The following is an 18,669-nucleotide window of genomic DNA, read 5'->3' on the forward strand; positions in this document are numbered from 1 at the left end:
GAGCCTGTGAAGCATTGCACCAGTGATCAGCAGATTGCTGGTGCCATGCAGGTCTCCTGCAGATCTGTCAGTGAATCTGTACGCGTACATCTCGTACAGGCAAGCAGATACATTGACAGGAAAAATCAATGAACTACCACCTGACAGCCGCGAAGTTCGGGGCTTGTAGTTCATTCATACGCAGAGCTGTGTGAATAAATGACGCGGATGTGTGAGCAGAGCCCCGCACAGCCACTCTGATTTTCAAAATGTGACAGCTAGTACAGGGAGGAACATATGTTTATATGTTCCACCCTAAAAACTGGTGGAATATGTAACATGTTCCAAAAGGTGAACTCCTCCTTTAAACCCCTTGATGACCTTAGATGTTAACCTATTCCCAGCCAGTGTCGGCGTACAGTATTATCACTGATCACTGCATTAGTATCACTAGCAACGTCAGTTAGTGACCCTCCCAGCCAGTGTCTGTTAGCGCCAGATTGTCCGGCACCCTATCACAATCATACAAAAAGTTGCCGATCACCGCCAGTACAGTTATAGCATCCAGAGTGAATTCCAGTATATATACCATAGTTTGTAGCTGCTATAACAACGCAACTCAATTAATATATACTTATTGGGATTTTCTTTACCAAATGCATGTAGCAGAATACACTTTTGGCCTAAATCTATGAAGACATTTTTGTTTTTTTATTGGATATATTTTATAACCAAAGAAAATATCGCGCTGGGTTTTCCGCAAAATTTTGGGTCTTTTTTTCATTTTAATTGCAAAAAATAAAAAAAAACCCAGTGGTAAGCTAAGCTCTATTTGTGTGGGAAAAAAAAATGTAATAAATGTAATTTGTGTACAGTGTGTAGGATGACCACACACTGGTAGCAAAAAATGGTCTGGTCATGAAGGGGGTAAAACCTTCTAAAGGTCAAGTGGTTTAGTAGAGTATAGTAAAGTGGGAAAATCAGATCCAGAGAAAGAATTGGAACTACTGATTAAAGTGATGTGGGGTCAACTTTATTTTTTTTTTTCCAAGGTCTATGTGTTTTTTACTGATCTTGTAAACTGAATGAACTATTGCTGATTTCCTTTCCGTAATAATAAACTTAAACTTTGTTACAGGAATTTGGTCTGCTGCTCTGGATGGAGACCTGAACCGTGTCCAGCGCTTTATTCAGAAGGGAACAGATCCTAACCTGACTGATCACTTTGGCTACACAGCACTGGTGAGCCCTGTGTATTTATCTTCCACTGGGTTGCATGTTTGGAATTCAGCTTTTGCAGTATCTGTGGAATAAAATGACTCCTGTACCATTCCTCATTTGATAAATGACTAGATGCAAACGTCTAAAGGAGGTGTATTGATTTACTGTCTTTGCATCTGCCGATTGTTATTTAATTGCCTTTATTTATAAAAATGCAGAGGCTTTATAAGGATTTCCGCAGGCTATGTACAATATCTGTGGGCTGCCCATTAGGCCCATAGAGAGCCTGTAGAAGTTGGTGAAGCTGCCTCTTGCTTACACAGCACCATGTACAGCTTATTGTAACCCTTCTAGTGTATACAGAGCAAGAGCACTGTATGTCAGAATATAAACATCTGATCAAAGGTCTGGTTTTATTGCACTGGAGTTTTGTGGTCTTTTGTTCCACTTTAAACCCCACTTGTACCTTTTTTTTTTTTTTTTTATTTTTTTTTTTGTCTTGTATAGTCAGTGTAAAGTATTTGTCAGTACTGTTTTTATATGATAGTGTTGTTCCTTTGTGCCAAACTCCTACCCTCGCTGCACTCTGTGTTAGAACAGTAGTAGGATCTCCAGCATTCCCACAAGCCCCATGCACAATCACAACTATTGTACTCCAAGCAACACCCTTTACATTCTCTGATGCAGGCTCTTTGAGGCCATCCCAACCCCACTGACATTAGGCTGTCTTTAAAGCAGAATTTTTACCCATAACGCAATAAAAAGAATGTTCTTTAGCAAGGAACATATATTAATAATTATGCTACTAGGGTTGCATCAATGCCAAGCATTTGCACGAATATCGGCACTCGTGCAAGTGCTCTGAAAACCGATACTTTAAGGCTCAGTTCTTTCAGGGGGATTCCCCCACTGACCGCTAAAATGTAAATGGGGGGGGGGGGGGGACACGCCAATTATCAGTTGTTAAGGAGCAGGTCCGGCACGTCAATAACAACCGATTACTCATTCAGCTGTCCAGTGGGGTTCCCCTGTTGACAGCTGAAGTGTAAACGAAGTCCCGGAAATTGAAGCTGTCAAAAAGCAGCCAGATAATGTTTATTAACATTGCTCAGCCGCTGAAACAGAAAGAGATAAAAATAAACATATTTTCTTTTTGTATCTTTCTGTTTATTTATCTGCGGATTAAAGGGATGAAATTCTATCTGCAGATGAAGCCAGTTTAACCGCTTGTCGACCGTATACTGTACATATACAGCAACGAGGTGGCTCTCCTGTGCAGGATCACGTACTGGTACGCGTTCCTGCACTTCCGGCGCGAGCCGCTCCCTGCTGTGAGGGGACTTTTTTTCAGTCAGGACCCGCCGATTGTCCGGGACAGAAGCAGAGCGGTGGTCTGCCTATGTAAACAAGGCAGACTGCCATTCTGTCAGTAGGGAAGGTAGTGATCCTGTGTTTCTGCAAAGCAGGAACACGGATCTCTGCCTTCCATAATACAAGCACTTCCCCCACAGTAAGTAAGCACATTTTAGGCACACATTTAACCCTTTGATTGCCCCTGATATTAACCCCTTCCCAGCCAGTGTCATTAGTACATTGACGATGCATATTTTTAGCACTGATCACTGTATTGGTGTCACTGGTTGCCAAGAAAGTGTCAAAAGTGTCACTTAGTTTCCGATTTATCTGCCACAATGTCACAGTCGCTGATAGCCACCATTACTAGTATTCAAAAAAATAAAATTCTATCCCATAGTTTGTAGACATGATAACGTTTGCGCAAACCAATATACGCTTATTTTTTTTTTTAACAAAAATATGTAGCAGAATACATATTGGACTACATTTTTTTCAAAATTGTCAGCCTTTTTTTTTGTTTGTGTCATTATTCTCTGTGGTTAGGGAGCATTGATTAGAAGCATATGCCCTGCATAATTTATTTATTTTTTGCACTGTCATACCTGTTTCAGAAGGTGGCGGAGATTCTGGCGGGTTGTGGCTCTCCTTTTGTGGTGTTACAGGCCACATATCACATTGATGGTGGCTGTAGAAAGCATGGGCACTATAGATGACCAAGTGAGGGACACCACTTCTGGTGGTATGGTCTGCCAGGGTGAATGCACACGCTCTCCCCTTTTCTCTGAAGTCCCTTCTGGAGTGGCCATATTTCGCATTGGAGCATGTGGGTATGGAGGGGCTGTGCACAATAGCGCCCAGTCCACAATGGCATGCTGGGAACCAGCCAAGAGAAGCTTTAGGCAGCCTTATGTACAGCAGGTGGCAGTAGGCACCGGGGGGACTGGCACACACACAGGCTGTCTCTTCAGCAGTGGCAGAGCTGGTAGAACATGCTGATACTGGTCCTAAGGTAGGACTGAGATTATGTTGGGAGTATCTCTTTTTCTGCGACTTGTTCTGTTGAGGGGGCACAGTAAAAGGCTCTAGGTACTACTGGTCAGCTCTGCAGACTATTGGCACTTTTTTTGTGGGGTGTGCGGGATCTACCATATGTTGGGGATTGCGCAGATACTACTTAGGTTTGAGGTTATGCTTGTTTTTTGGGCCAAAGCCCACGAGGATAAGACTCCAAGTGAAAGTTCCCACCTGGCAAAGACAAGATGTGCTACGTGCAAAATCATGTTCCTTTAAAATGGGATAACAACATAAATATTCATATTAGGATTATATTTTTAAAAAAAATACATTATTCGCTAGGCTAAACCTGTTAGTTGCAATTTATTTAAAAATACTTCTTTTCTTTTTTTTTTCTTGCCCAGCACTATTGCTGCCGAAATGGCCATTTGCCTGTGTGTAGTTTTCTTTTGAGTGTTGGAGCTGAATGCAATGCTCAGACACATGGAGGCAGCACAGCTCTACACCGAGCAGCATACTGTGGTCACCTTCCTGTGGTCCAGCTATTACTGAAATATGGAGCAGACCCCTTCAAGAAAGACTCAGATGGAAGGACTGTTCTCCACAAGGTAAATGTAGCAGAAATTCATGAAACCATAGCAGAGTGTAAGCTCTTGTAAAAGAGTGCATAAGAATCGTTTAGTAGATCTTCTTTATTCTAGAAAAATAAAAGTAATGCACTTGCACACTAAAATCTTCACAAAGAAACAATATCCGATGAGGTAACACGTAACCAGGAATCACCACAGAGAGGCCATTATGGGTGTCTTGCTTGAGTGGAGCTGAGAGTCCAGTGTGTGGAATGCAAACACTTCTCCTATGATCTTCCACTTCCTTTCTTCTTTAGGCTCCATTCACACAAACACGACTGGTCTAAATACTAAAGTCGCAGCAATTTTGAAAAGGTGCTCTACAATACTTTGGTGCGATGTAGGTCCATTGAGTGTAAAGAAGTCGACTCAGTCGCACTGGGATAGTGTGAATGGAGCCTTACATTCTCCTCTATTACTAAGGCCCCATGTACACGGGACACTGCTAAATACACGTTCAAAGGCAGTTGGACGCTTTTTTCAACTGCCCCTGAACTCATTCAATGTTCTCCTATGTGACCATGTACACAGTCTCGTTTATTGCCATTTTTTTGCAGTTGCATTTACCAGCATTTCTTTGGAAGCAAAAAAAATGGGTTCAGACACAGAAGATTTCCAGGTTTCAGACGCTAAACGCAGTACCGGCGTTTAGCCACATTTTAGTTTATAAGCGTTTTTAAAGGTGCCCTTTTTTTACATTAAAAATCTCAAAAATGATGGCAAATGATGAAAAACCATTAAAAAAACATTTAAAAAAAATTGTAATTGCTTGAAATGATTCATAGACCACTTATATACCCTAATGAGCCCTTGATCCAATCCAATACACCACTAGCATTGCTGTTATCAGAAGTATAATTGTAATTTGACCCATATGTTGAATGGAGGCAGGTGACGTGGCAAGCGGACAATCCCCAGCTTGTGGCAGGTGACGTGGCAAGCGGACAATCCCCAGCTTGTGGCAGGTGACGTGGCAAGCGGACAATCCCCAGCTTGTGGCAGGTGACGTGGCAAGCGGACAATCCCCAGCTTGTGGCAGGTGACGTGGCAAGCGGACAATCCCCAGCTTGTGGCAGGTGACGTGGCAAGCGGACAATCCCCAGCTTGTGGCAAGCGGACAATCCCCAACTTGTGGCAAATGACGTGGCAAGCGGACAATCCCCAACTTGTGGCAAATGACGTGGCAAGCGGACAATCCACAACTTGTGGCAAATGACGTGGCAAGCGGACAATCCACAACTTGTGGCAAATGACGTGGCAAGCGGACAATCCACAACTTGTGGCAGGTGACGTAGACCAAAAAATGATGGAAAAAACATTAAAAAAAAATAGTTAAAAATGTTTTAATTACTTGCGATGATTCCTAGACCATATATAGCCCTTGATGCAATACACCACAGGCATTGCTGTATCCAAATTATGCTCATTATTGGATCCATTGCAAAAAAAAAAAAAAAAAGCACAGAAATAGAGGCAAATACAAGTAGACAACTGCTCTCTTTGCTGCTGCTACTCACTCTGCTCAAAATGGCTGAAATAGTTAACTAACAGTGTTTTTTGAGCTTGGGGAGGGTCTTAAATGAGGTAATCTTAATAAACGCCGGTTTCAAGGTGTCAAAAAAATTTGTTCAGAGGACTTTGCCTCAGGCTGGGTTCACACTGGTCCGACAAACGCTCCGACATTGGGAGCTCATGTCGCATGACGTGTGAAATTTAATGTTTCCCTATGGGAGCCGTCCTAACTGGTCCGACACAAGTCGTTCCGACTTTAGAAATGCTCCCTGTACTACTTTGGTCCGACTTTGATCCTACTTCAGCCTATTGACCATCATTGAAGTCGGATCAAAGTCGGATTGCCGTCTTGCATGATCCGACTTCGGCACGCGACTTGTGCTCAGATGTTCTTGAGGGGGAACTCCATGCCAAATTTTAAATAAAAAACCGGCATGGGTTCCCCCTCCAAGAACATACCAGGCCCTTGGGTCTGGTATGGACCTTGAGGGGAACCCCCTACGCCGATAAAAACGGCGTGGGGGTCCCCCCCAATCCATACCAGACCCTTATCCGAGCACGCAGCCCGGCCGGACAGGAATGGGGGTGGGGACGAGCGAGCGCCCCCCCCCTCCTGAACCGTACCAGGCCGCATGCCCTCAACATGGGGGGTTGGTGCCTTGGGGGAGGGGGCGTGCTGCGGCCCCCCACCCCAAAGCACCTTGTCTCCATGTTGATGAGGACAAGGGCCTCTTCCCGACAACCCTGGCCGTTGGTGTCTGCGGGCGGAGGGCTTATCGGAATCCAGGAGCCCCCTTTAATAAGGGGGCCCCCAGATCCCGGCCCCCCACCCTATGTGAATGAGTATGGGGTACATGGTACCCCTACCCATTCACCTAGGGAAGTGTCAATAAAAAAAACCACAGTACACAGGTTTCAAAATTAATTTATTGGGCAGCTCCGGTATCTTCTTCCGACTTCTCCCGGTGTTCCGCCTCTTCTCCCGGGCCCCGCCGCTATCTTCTTCCAGCTCTATTGCCAGCGAGGGGCCCGGTCTGCTGCCGCTGTCTTGTCGCCGCTGTCTCGCCGCTTCTTCTCTTCATCTCTTCTTCCGATGTTGACACGACGCTCTCCCCGGCTGGAATGCTCTCTGTGCGCTCTGCTCTGACTTATATAGGCGGTGACCCCGCCCCCTTATGCCGTCACAGTCCCTGGGCATGCTGGGACTGTGACGGTTTAGGGGGCGTGGTCATCACCGAGCTGCGTGCTCGGATAAGGGTCTGGTATGGATAGGGGGGGGACCCCCACGCCGTTTTTATCGGCGTAGGGGGTTCCCCTCAAGGTCCATACCAGACCCAAGGGCCTGGTATGCTCTTGGAGGGGGAACCCATGCCGGTTTTTTATTTAAAATTTGGCGCGGAGTTCCCCCTAAAGATTCATACCAAACACAGTGCCGGGCATTGGCGGGGATCCAAGTCGGATCCCCGTTCATTGAAAATCGGACACATGCCGGCTTCATGTCGCAGGGCAAAGTCGGATCCAAAGTAGGACGGCTGTCGTGTCGCACCAGTGTGAACCCAGCCTCAGCGTCCCGTGTACATGAGGCCTTACTGTGCAGTTTCCAGGATGCTATCTATGCTGTTTCAGGGAAGCTTCTCTCCATCAGCCTAACAATAGCTTGCTAGGAGATAGAGTGAAAAGCAATTGGCAGCAACTGATCTGTTATTACATGCAGTAAATGTAACCATTAACATTCACAACAACTTTGTTTCTATCCGTTTTTTGTACAAGTTTTAAAAATAACCGTAAAATACCGAAATGTAAAAAAAATGTAAATACCGTATTTTCCGCACCATATGGCGCACCGGATTATAAGGCGCAGTCTCAATTATGGGGACTATTTCTGTATTTGACCCATGCATTATAAGACGCATGCTAAAACATACAGTCTACATAAAAAAGGTAATGGAAGCGAAACAGTGAGTTTACTTGTACTTTATTCTACTATGAATGAATCATTGAAAGCTTGCTTTAATGCCCGGTATCTGCAGCCAATGCCAAAGTAGGTGGTGTATAGTCATCCTGCAAACAAATATCCTTATGGGAATTCCAGCTAAGTATGTCCAGACACAAAATCAAGTATAAAAAACGTACTGGTCCCTGCAGGAATGATCAGCGGTATCACCAAAAGTAGATTGCCCAGCTCACAGGTAGGAGAAACACCGGCCACACTGCGCTGGAGATACAGTTCATGTGAAGGGACGAATGACTTCCCGGTCCGTACGGGGATAGTCTCACTGAGTTCGGGGCGCTCCGCTCACACAGCGATACACACACACACCAGCCGTGTAGCACTGGAGTAGGAACCCACGTGATGTGGCTCCAGGCGGTGACTCAGAGCGCATCAACAGTGTGCTAGTGCCCAGGTGTAAAAGGGGTTTGATGGATCTGTATAGATTGTAGATCTCCTTCAAAGTGGAGTGGTTGGTTTATTGCTGCCCAGCATATGTCCCTGTGTCAGAGCGGGAAATGATTGGAACTCAGCGCACACATAAGGCGCACGGCCGATTTGGAGGAAAATATAAGGCTCTTAGGTGCGCCTTATATTGCGGAAAATACGGTACTTTTTTTGAAGTCCATTTTACTCGTACATATAAAAATAAAGATATTGCGCTCCTTTTGGGCTTAATCAAACCTTGTAGCTTTTAGTCTCTACTATCATTACAAGTGAGAATACATACTATATTCTTTAGAAACTTCCTGCTGTCTCCTAGATTGGACTGCCTGGCTACCTAATTGTTTCTATGCCTCTACTTGGCAGTGGGCACCAGAAGGTTCACACCAAATTGCAATGCATGACCGAAGTTTGGATGCTTCAAATCTTCTCCCACTATTTTCTTCTGCAAGAGATAATTTATTAAGACCAGTCAGCTTCCAGGTTTTAGGCTGGGTTCACACTGGTACAACAAATGCTTGGAGCACAAGTCGCATGACGTGTATAAAATGAATGGTTCCCTATGAGAGCCGTCTCAACTGGTCCGACACATGTTTGAATTTCCTTGAAGTCGGAACATTGTCTAACTGATCATGCTACTTGTACTCTGATCTTGAAGGGGAACCCAGCAACAATTATTATTATTTTATTTTTTTTTTTTTTAAACGTCAGTCCCCCTCCAAGACCAGACCATACTTTTGGTCTGGTATGGATTTTTAAGGCGAACCCCCTTTGGTCCCCTCCCCAAAATCCATACCAGCACTGGAATTGCTCTGGTTCCCGCATCGCATATATGTAGACCGGGACTAACTCCTTATCCTTGAGGCTCATACACACTATGTAAATTGGGCAAACGTTTTCATCCAAAGAATTTTCGTATAGTGTGTACACAATTTGACAGTCAGTTCTGAATTTTCGTAAGGGACCAACTCCAAAACTTTTCTTGTACGGAAACAGAACAAACGATTTTTGTTTGTGTACCGTTTTTGTAGGATTTTCATACAAGAAAAATCAGAAAAGAAAGACGGACAGCTAACCTTATTCCTAATTTATTATATTCTCTACTTTTTTTCATGCTGCAAGCCTAATGGTTTTACATCATAATAACACTGTGCCAATCTCCCAGTTACTCAAAAGCCTATAATTGTATTGCTTTGTTCATGACTAATTATATGGCACAGTTGCCAAATTATCTGCACAAAATGTTACCTTTTTATATACGGTACATGCTTTTAATTTGGCAGTTATTTTACTAAGGAGACTCAGCAAGTCTTCACAGTAGATTAAATGATTTGAGATTTTCACCCTTTGAATCTGTAAGATCCTGAATCTTGATGTCATTCTCAATTTCCTCATATTTGTTGTTTGCCCAACAGGCAGCAGAAGGAGGTCAACGGGAGATGTGCCATTTCCTCCTTCATCACTGTAAAGGGATCAGTGATATACGAGACTGTAGAGGCCAAACTGCTGCAGATTTGGCACCATCCAAGGCAGCTGATGTTTTCTCCATATACATTTGAAATGCCATCAAGTGAGTTTCATGTCCGTGGAAGTCTCATATAGTGCCTCATGCTCTTCAGTGTGACCAATTCTCCAGTATATGTTTGCTTTAAATATAAAATGAAGAGAAGAACCACCGTAGTAAATGAAAAATGTGACTCTTCTATAGGTTTTCTATGCATGTAAAGGCAGAACTCTAAATAACATGGGATGCGGGTCTTTCTTTCTAGTGGGTTGAGCACCCATGTACAGTGCAGAGACAAATTTGTTCTTCACACGCTTAATTCAAGATGTCTAGCAGTCTCTAAGGAGGTGAAGGTGTTTCCAAGTGATTGGAACCCAGTGAGGCTACCAACATTAGAAGAATGACTGACTGTCAATCAAGAATTTGGGTAGAGTTTGATGCACATGTAAACGCAGATTGAGATCAACTTTCATGTGACCTGTTAGGTTTAAATGATAAAACAGAAGTATAAAAATGCATTTTTAAGTTTGTATGCAAATGATTTTTAGGAGGTTTTTTTTAATGCACGTTTTATCATTGATGTGAACTGAGCTCAGCAGTCATGTTTGTGGTCTTGTCTTTCTAAGTTATAACATGTTTTTACTGCTTTCCCTTTATTTAACGCGGAACTTCACTCTCTCAATCAACATTGATTGTTTTTATTCCTTATGTTACATAATTAGGTTGAAAAAAAGACACAAGTCTCTAATCTAGTTCAACCAAAAAAATAAAAAATACAATCCTATATACACACAATCCTTCACCCACAGTTGATCCAGAGGAAGGCGAAAAACCCCAGGAAAGTATACTCCAATTTACTACAGCAGGGGAGAAAATCCCTTCCTGATACCTTTAAAAAAAAAAAATCTACTGAGCCTGACAGAACCACCTCTGGAGGGAGTCTATTCCACATTTACACAGCTCTTACTGTGAAGAAACCTTTCCATATTTGGAGATTAAATCTTTTTTCCTCTAGATGTAAAGTGTCCTCTGTGATGACCTAACCACTTGCCGATTTACATCGGCAGAATGGCACGGGCTGCCACATGTCCCTTTGAATTTGCCGCCTAGCAGGTGTGCACACGATTCCCGCGAACTCTGTTCGCCGGCGGACCGTGATTGCAGCAAGGAGAGGCACAACGGGGAGATGTAAACAAGACCTTTCCCTGTTCTGCCTAGCAACATGACGGGGAGCTACTGCTCCCCGTCATCTGGAGCAGCAATCTCTGTCATGTTGTAGTGAGCCCATCCCCCCCCCCTACAGTTAGAACACATCCATCGAATGCACTTAACCCCTTGATCACCCCCTAGTGTTTATCCCCTTCCCTGCCAGTGTCATTTATACAGTAATCAGTGGCTATGTGTAGCTCTGATCACTGTATAAATGTCAATGGTCCCAAAATAGTGTCCAATCTATCCGTCACAATGTCGCAGTCCCGATAAAAATTGCTGATCGCCGCCATTACAAGTAAAAAAAAAAGTTAATAAAAATGCCATAAATCTATTCCCTATTTTGTAGACGCTATAACTTTTGCGCAAACCAATCAATATACACTTATTGCCATTTATATTTTTGGTAAAAAAAATCGCAATAAGTGTATATTGATTGGTTTGTGCAAAAGTTATAGCGTCTACAAAATAGGGCAGGGATATGCAATTGGCGGACCTCCAGCTGTTGCAGAACATCAAGTCCCATGAGGCATAGCAAGACTCTGACAGCCACAAGTATGACACTCAGAGGCAGAGGCATGATGGGACTTGTAGTTTTGCAACAGCTGGAGGTCCGCTAATTGCATATCCCTGAAATGGGGGATAGATTTATGGCATTTTTATTATTAACTTTTTTTTTTTTTTTTACCAAAAATATGTAGAAGAATACATATTGGCCTAAACTGTGGAAGAAATATTTGTTTTTTATTTATTTGTGATATTTATTATAGCAAAAGGTAAACAATATTGCTTTTTTTTTCAAAATTGTCGGTATTTTTTTGTTTATATCGCAAAAAATAAAAACCGCAGAGGTGATCAAATACCACCAAAAGAAAGCTCTATTTGTGGGGGAAAAAAAAGGATGTCAATTTTGTATGGGTACAACGTCGCACGACCGTGCAATTGTCAGCTAAAGCGACAATGTGCCGAATCGCTAAAAATGCTCTTGTCAGGAAGGGGGTAAATCCTTCCGGGGCTGAAGTGGTTAAAGTGACTAACTCAACACAAGGTTCACTATATGGACCACTTATGTATTTGTACATGTTGATCATATTCCCCCTTAATCGCCTCTTCTCAAGAGAGAATAAATTCAGTTTCTCTAATCTTTCCTCATAGCTGAGCTCCTCCATGCCTCTTATCAGTTTGGTTGCCCTTCTCTGCACTTTCTCCAGTTCCCTGATATCCTTTTTGAGAACTGGTGCCCAAAACTGAACTGCATATTCCAGATGAGGCCTTACTAATAATTTGTACAGGGGCAAAATGATATCTCTCTCGGGAGTCCATATCTCTCTCAATACAAGAAAGGACTTTGCTCTTTTTGGAAACCGCAGCTTGGCATTGCATGCTATTATTAAGCTTATGATCTACCAAAACCCCCAGATCCTTCTCCACTATGGATTCCCCCAGTTGTACTCCCCTTAGTATGTATGATACATGCATATTCTTAGCACCCAAGTGCATAACTTTACATTTATCAACATTAAACCTCATTTGCCACTTAGTTGCCCAATTAGACAGTGCATTGAGGTCGGCTTGTAAATTGGTGACATCCTGTCAGGATGTTATTCTGCTGCATAGCTTAGTGTCATCTGCAAAGACAGAAATTACTTTTAATCCCAGACCCTATATCATTTATAAAGATATTAAAAAGTAAAGGTCCCTTGGGGTACACCACTGATAACCTTAGACCATTCAGAGTAAGGATCATTAACCACTACTCTCTGAATTCTGCTAGTTTTCTATCCTTTTACAAATTGACCTTTCCAAGCCTGTAGACTTTACCTTACACATGATCCCTGTGTGGGGAACGGGGTCAAACGCTTTTGCAAAATCCAAGTATACCACGTCCACAGCCACCCCTCTGTCCAAGGTTTTACTTACCACTTCATAAAAAGAAATCAGGTTTGTTTGGCAACTTCTGTCTTTCATGAATCCATGCTGTCTGTTGCTTAAAATATTATTTTTTTTCCAGCAAGAACTTGTCTATGTGGTCTTTTATTAAACTAACAGTTCTATAGTTACTTGGCAAAGACTTTGATCCCTTTTTAAATATAGGCACCACATTGGCCCTGTGCCAATCCAGTGGTACCATTCCAGTTATTAACGAGTCCTTAAATATTAGAAATGATGGCCTTGAAATGACAGAGCTCAATTCTTTTAGGATCCGTGGGTGGATGCCATCTGGTCCAGGTGCTTTCTACACCTTTATTCTGTCTAAATATTTCTGGACCAAATCACTTTTTAGCCATTGTGGATCATTTGGGGCTGTGTCACCCCCATTATGGACATGAGCTCCTTTTGTATACACAGATTTGAAGAAAGTATTTAATAAATTTGCCTTCTCTTTGTCCCCAGTCACCCACTCTAGATTTTGTAAATGGCCTATATGCTCAGAGATGACCTATTAATTGCTATTAATATATTTGATGAATTTTTGGGGGTTTGTCCTATCTTTCATTCGTTTTGAATTTTTGCGTCCTTGATTTCCTTTTTAAATATCCTGTTATATTCTTTGTAACATTTAAATGATGATAGCGTTCCTTCATTTTTATATTTTTTAAAAGCTGTTTTTTTTTTTTTTTTTTTATTCTTATTTTTTTATTATTTATAGCCATTTTAACTTTGGCTGTGAGCCACATAGGTTTTATTTTTAGCCTTTTAAATGTATTGACCATAGGAATATACTTTGAGGTAAGTTTACCTACAGTCACTTTGAAGAATTCCCATTTCTGTTCTGTGTCCATTGATGCCAGTATTCCCTCCCAGTCGCAGTCCTGGAGAGCAGCCCTCATCCTTGGAAAATTTGCTTAAACTTAAAGTGTTTTTATCTTACCCATATGTGTTTGTTGCTTACAGTTAACATTAAATGAAATCATGTTATGGTCACTGCTACCCAGATGTTCTTTTTATATGCATATTGATAATAAGCTCTGCATGGTTTGAGATTACCAGGTCCAGCAGAGCTTCATTCCTAGTCGGGCTCTCAATAAACTGGACCATACAATTGTCTTGTAATAGGTTTTGCCCTTTAACTGTCCCAGCAGTGCCATTATACTCCTAGCATGGCAGGAAAGTATAACATTTTCACTTGTTTTAAAGTTACATCCTGGTTTCCAAGCCTATGATGTCATACATCCCAGGAGTCTTCAAAGGGGGAGGAGGGGGTTTTCTCAGCTAAGCACAACCTCCTGTCTGCATGCCTGAGCTAAGGTCAGATGGATTCCAGAAAGTAAATGCAACATGAATCATCTGCCCTTACACAGGATGGCCATGGCCTGAAATGCTAGGGTGGTGTTTTTCAAAGCAATTTCTCAGCAAAATAAAACATGGAGACATGGATGGATAGGCGAGTTTGCTTTGCATATTAAAAACTAATTTAAATAGCATTTTTGGTTTGTGTTGCTCAGATGCAGCGTAGTTCAGCTTTAATGGAGAGATTTGTGCTTCGCTTCCAGTAATGGTAACAGACAACCAGAAGTTAAAGCAAAACCTCAACAGTCACACACACATGGCTACCTGACAGAAGCTCAGACTCTTACCCACTCTACTAAAAATAATCCTTTTTTTTTTTTTTCCAGTCTATCCTTGTATACCTTGGTAATGGCCATTACCCCCACACAATGGTAAATTTCAACAATTAGAAACAAATGTCAGAAAAATGCTGGGTTTAGTCCTTCGATATGCAGTTGTGTGTATATACAGTATCTCACAAAAGTGAGTACACCCCTCACATTATTGTAAACATTTTATTCTATCTTTTCATGTGACAACACTGAATAAATGATCCTTTGCTACAATGTAAAGTAGGGGTTGTACAGCTTGTATAACGGTGTAAATTTGCTGTCCACTCAAAATAACTCAACACACAGCCATTAATGTCTAAACCACTGGCAACAAAAGTGAGTACACCCCTAAGTGAAAATGTCCAAATTGGGCCCAATTAGCCATTTTGTAATAAGAATATTCCTGCGCTACCCAATTGGAAAAAGAAAACAAGAACTCAGAAGAAAAGTAAAAACGCACGTATGCGACTGGACAGCTGCATGCACCGAAGCAAGGGTCAGACATAAGCCCAAAATCAAACTGAGGTATAAGGGGGGAGGTGCTGCGCTAACCAGAAGAAAGCTGTAAATCTCTGTCTGTGGTCAATTAATAAAATGACATAAAATCGCATAAATAAGTGTTGACACTAAAAAACATTCAAGTCTTAATAATCAGCATCATGTGTATGTGAAAAAAGTGCATAAAAAAATCCTTTTCAATTGGTATATACTAAATGACAAAAAAAATTGCATGTTAAATCGCATAAATAAGTGTTGACACTAAAAACATATAAATCTAGATAATCATGTGTTGGTGCACAAAGGGACATAAACACTACTTCATGTGAATAATTCTAAATAAAAATACATAGAATAAATCAGAAATAACCATTAAAAACATATCCTTATAAATGGTGCAAAACGTACAAAGTGCCAGTGCTTAAAGGTGATCTAGATATCGCAAATAAAACACATCAATCCAATGCAATATGGATAATAAATAATATAAATAAATGTCCCAATAATAGTGATATAAAATATATTGTGCTGGCCTGCGAAACAAATGACCAATGACATGCCAGTAAGTGCAGCAAACTTAAAGTGCCAGTGTAAAAGTCATTGAAGGTGCAAAAGCAAGTTCTGGTGTATTCAACAAAACAACAGTGGGGTGTCTGGGATACAATTCACTCAGTGTCCTCTTCGTGCATAAAACACTAATGTAAGCAGTGGCCCCTTACCTAGCGGTGCTAGGTCAACCGCATGAATTGTAGCTTAAACGCAAGGTCCTGAGCCTCAATCGCGTCCCTATATCCACGCTTGCCGGTGTTGGGTTATCCTAATGGCAGCTGATTACAAGTGGCTATGGTCCTATCAGGGGTCCTGGACCAGCGCGGATCCTAGCTCAGCCTCCACATCTCAGGTATGTATGTACAGGAATATGCAGGACAAAGGTACTTGATAGTGAAGTATGTATTAACCAGGTAATGCTTTATTAAAAATCTTTAAGTAGATGTACTCACATAAAAACAATGCAGAGCAAACCTCTCTCCTACGAGCAGCGAACCCGTTCTGTATCTAGCAATGTGAAACAGCCTATTCCGTCCCTACGCGTGTCATCACCGATCACGTGACTTCTTCTTCAGTATTCCTATTATTGGGACATTTATTTATATTATTTATTATCCATATTGCGTTGGATTGATGTGTTTTATTTGCGATATCTAGATCACCTTTAAGCACTGGCACTTTATACGTTTTGCACAATTTATAAGGATATATTTTTGATGGTTATTTCTGATTTATTCTATGTATTTTTATTTAGAATTATTCACATGAAGTAGTGTTTATGTCCCTTTGTGCACCAACACATGATTATCTAGATTTATATGTTTTTAGTGTCAACACTTATTTATGCGATTTAACATGCGATTTTTTTTTTTTGTCATTTAGTATATACCATTGAAAAGGATTTTTTATGCACTTTTTTTTCACATACACATGATGCAGATTATTAAGACTTGAATGTTTTTTAGTGTCAACACTTATTTATGCGATTTATTATGCGATTTTATGCCATTTTATTAATTGACCACAGACAGAGATTTACAGCTTTCTTCTGGTTAGCGCAGCACCTCCCCCCCTTATACCTCAATTAGCCATTTTCCCTCCCATGCGACTTGTTACAAGGTCTCAGGTGTGAATGGGGAGCAGGTATGTTAAATTTAGTGTTATTGCTCTCACTTACTCATACTGGTCACTGGAAGTTCAACATGGCACCTCATGGCAAAGAACTCTAAGGATCTGAAAAAAAAAAAAAAACGTTCCTCTACATAAAGATGGCAAACCTTGGCACCCCAGATGTTTTGCAACTACCCTTCCCATGATGCTTATACACTCTGCAGTGTAGTTAAGCATCATGGGAAATGTAGTTCCAAAACATCTGTGGTGCCAAGGTCACCATCACTGTCCTAGGCTATAAGAAGATTGCCAAGACCCAGAAACTGAGCTGCAGAATGGAGGCCAAGACCATACAGTGGTTTAACAGGACAGGTTCCACTCAGAACAGACCTCGGTCGACCAAAAGAAGGTCGTCTTTGGGAAATAGACGTATGAGTGCTGCCAGCATTGTTGCAGGGTGGGGGTCAGCCTGTCAGTGCACAGACCATACTCCTCACATTGCATCAAATTGGTCAGCATGGCTGTTGTCCCAGAAGGAAGCCTCTTCTTCTAAAGATGATGCACTATAACGCCTGCAGTTTGCTGAAGACAAGCAGACTAAGGAAATGGATTACTGGAACCATGTCCTATGGTCTGATGAGACCAAGATAAAATTATTTGGTTCAGATGGTGTCAAGCATAGTGGTGGGAGTGTCATAGTCTGGGGCTGCATGAGTGCTGCCAGCACTGGGGAGCTACATTTCATTGAGGGAACCATGAACGCCAACATGTACTGTGACATACTGAAGAAGAGCATGATCCACTCCCTTCAGAGACTGGACCTCAGGGCAGTATTCCAACATAACTACCCCAAACACACCTCCAAGATGACCACTGCCTAGCTAAAGCTGAGGGTAAAGGTGATGGATTGGCCAAGTATGTCTCCAGACCTAAACCCTATTGAGCATCTGTGGGCCATCCTCATAAGGAAGGTGGAGGAGCGCAAGGTCTCTAACATCCACCAGCTACGTGATGTCATCATGGAGGAGTGGAAGAGGACTTCGGTGGCAACCTGTGAAGCTCTGGTGAACTCCATGGCCAAGAGTGGTAAAGTGGTTGTAAACCCTTACAATCCACTTTTTACTACAGGTAAGCCTATATAATAAGGCTTACCTGTAGCTACCCGATATCTCCTAAACCTGCACAGTTTAGGAGATGTCCCCTGTATCAGCATGTGCTGATGTCATCGGTACATGCGCACTGAAGCAATGGCTAGTTTGTGCCGTTGCTTCAGCTAATGTGCTGTTACTGGCGGCTTCCGCGTGCATGCGTAGGAGCAACGTCATCACAGCACCGGAGACCGCGATACCTGGAAGCAACTCCGGGAGCGATGTCTCTGGCTGGAGCTGTGAACTGGGACCGCTGCGGGGGCTTCAATCTAAGGTATTTCATAATGAGCTAGTATGCTATGTATACTAGCTCATTATGCCTTTGTCTTGCAGGTTTTTTTTTTTGTTTGTTTGTTTTTCAAGTGGGTTTACAACCACTTCAAGGCACTGCTGGAAAATAATGATGGCCACACAAAATAGACACTTTGGGCCCAATTTGCACTTAGGGGTTTACTCACTTTTGTTGCCAGTGGTTTAGACATTAATGTGTGTTGAGTTATTTTGTGGGGACAGCAAATTTACACTGTTATACAAGCTGTACACTCACTACTTTTACATTGTAGCAAAGTGTCATTTCAGTGTTGTTACATGAAAAGATAAACTTTACAAAAATGTGAGGGGTGTACTCACTATTGTAAGATACTGTAAAAGATAGTTATACCTAGATGAGGGTAGTGACTAGGTCAGATGGTCTTCATCCAGAATCCTCAATTTTATTATAACTGTTATGATTAACTACATCCTCCTAATGAAAGCAAACATCCACTTGAATAAAGGGTCAATCTGCTCAGAGTAATAACTAAGACCCCATACACACTATTAGATTTTCTGCAGATTTTTGTCTTCAGATTTACCATAACCATGTAGTGTAAGGGCCTGGCTGATTGCATACAAATTTGAAACT

The 18,669-nt window shown here is 42.0% G+C and overlaps 1 protein-coding gene across 3 annotated transcripts in view; it reads left to right on the forward strand.

Annotated features, from left to right (window-relative positions):
- ANKRD39 (ankyrin repeat domain 39) overlaps positions 1 to 18,669 on the forward strand; it is a 49,638-nt gene that overhangs the window by 11,762 nt on the left and 19,207 nt on the right. Inside the window, exons 2-5 of one of the 3 annotated variants that reach the window (XR_012242997.1) lie at positions 1,118 to 1,221; positions 3,975 to 4,178; positions 5,087 to 5,485; positions 9,561 to 9,679. Coding sequence is in view for 2 of the 3 variants with exons in the window: in XM_073622076.1 (XP_073478177.1) it covers positions 1,118 to 1,221; positions 3,975 to 4,178; positions 9,561 to 9,704 (452 nt within the window). In the remaining variant the exon portion in view is untranslated. Of the gene's footprint in view, positions 1 to 1,117; positions 1,222 to 3,974; positions 4,179 to 5,086; positions 5,486 to 9,560; positions 13,790 to 18,669 lie in introns of those variants that run through there. The other 2 variants (XM_073622076.1, XM_073622075.1) reach the window with 2 other exon arrangements.

The sequence above is a fragment of the Aquarana catesbeiana genome, linkage group LG03 (assembly GCF_042186555.1).
Source record: "Aquarana catesbeiana isolate 2022-GZ linkage group LG03, ASM4218655v1, whole genome shotgun sequence".
In the NCBI taxonomy this organism is placed as follows: Eukaryota; Metazoa; Chordata; class Amphibia; order Anura; family Ranidae; genus Aquarana; species Aquarana catesbeiana.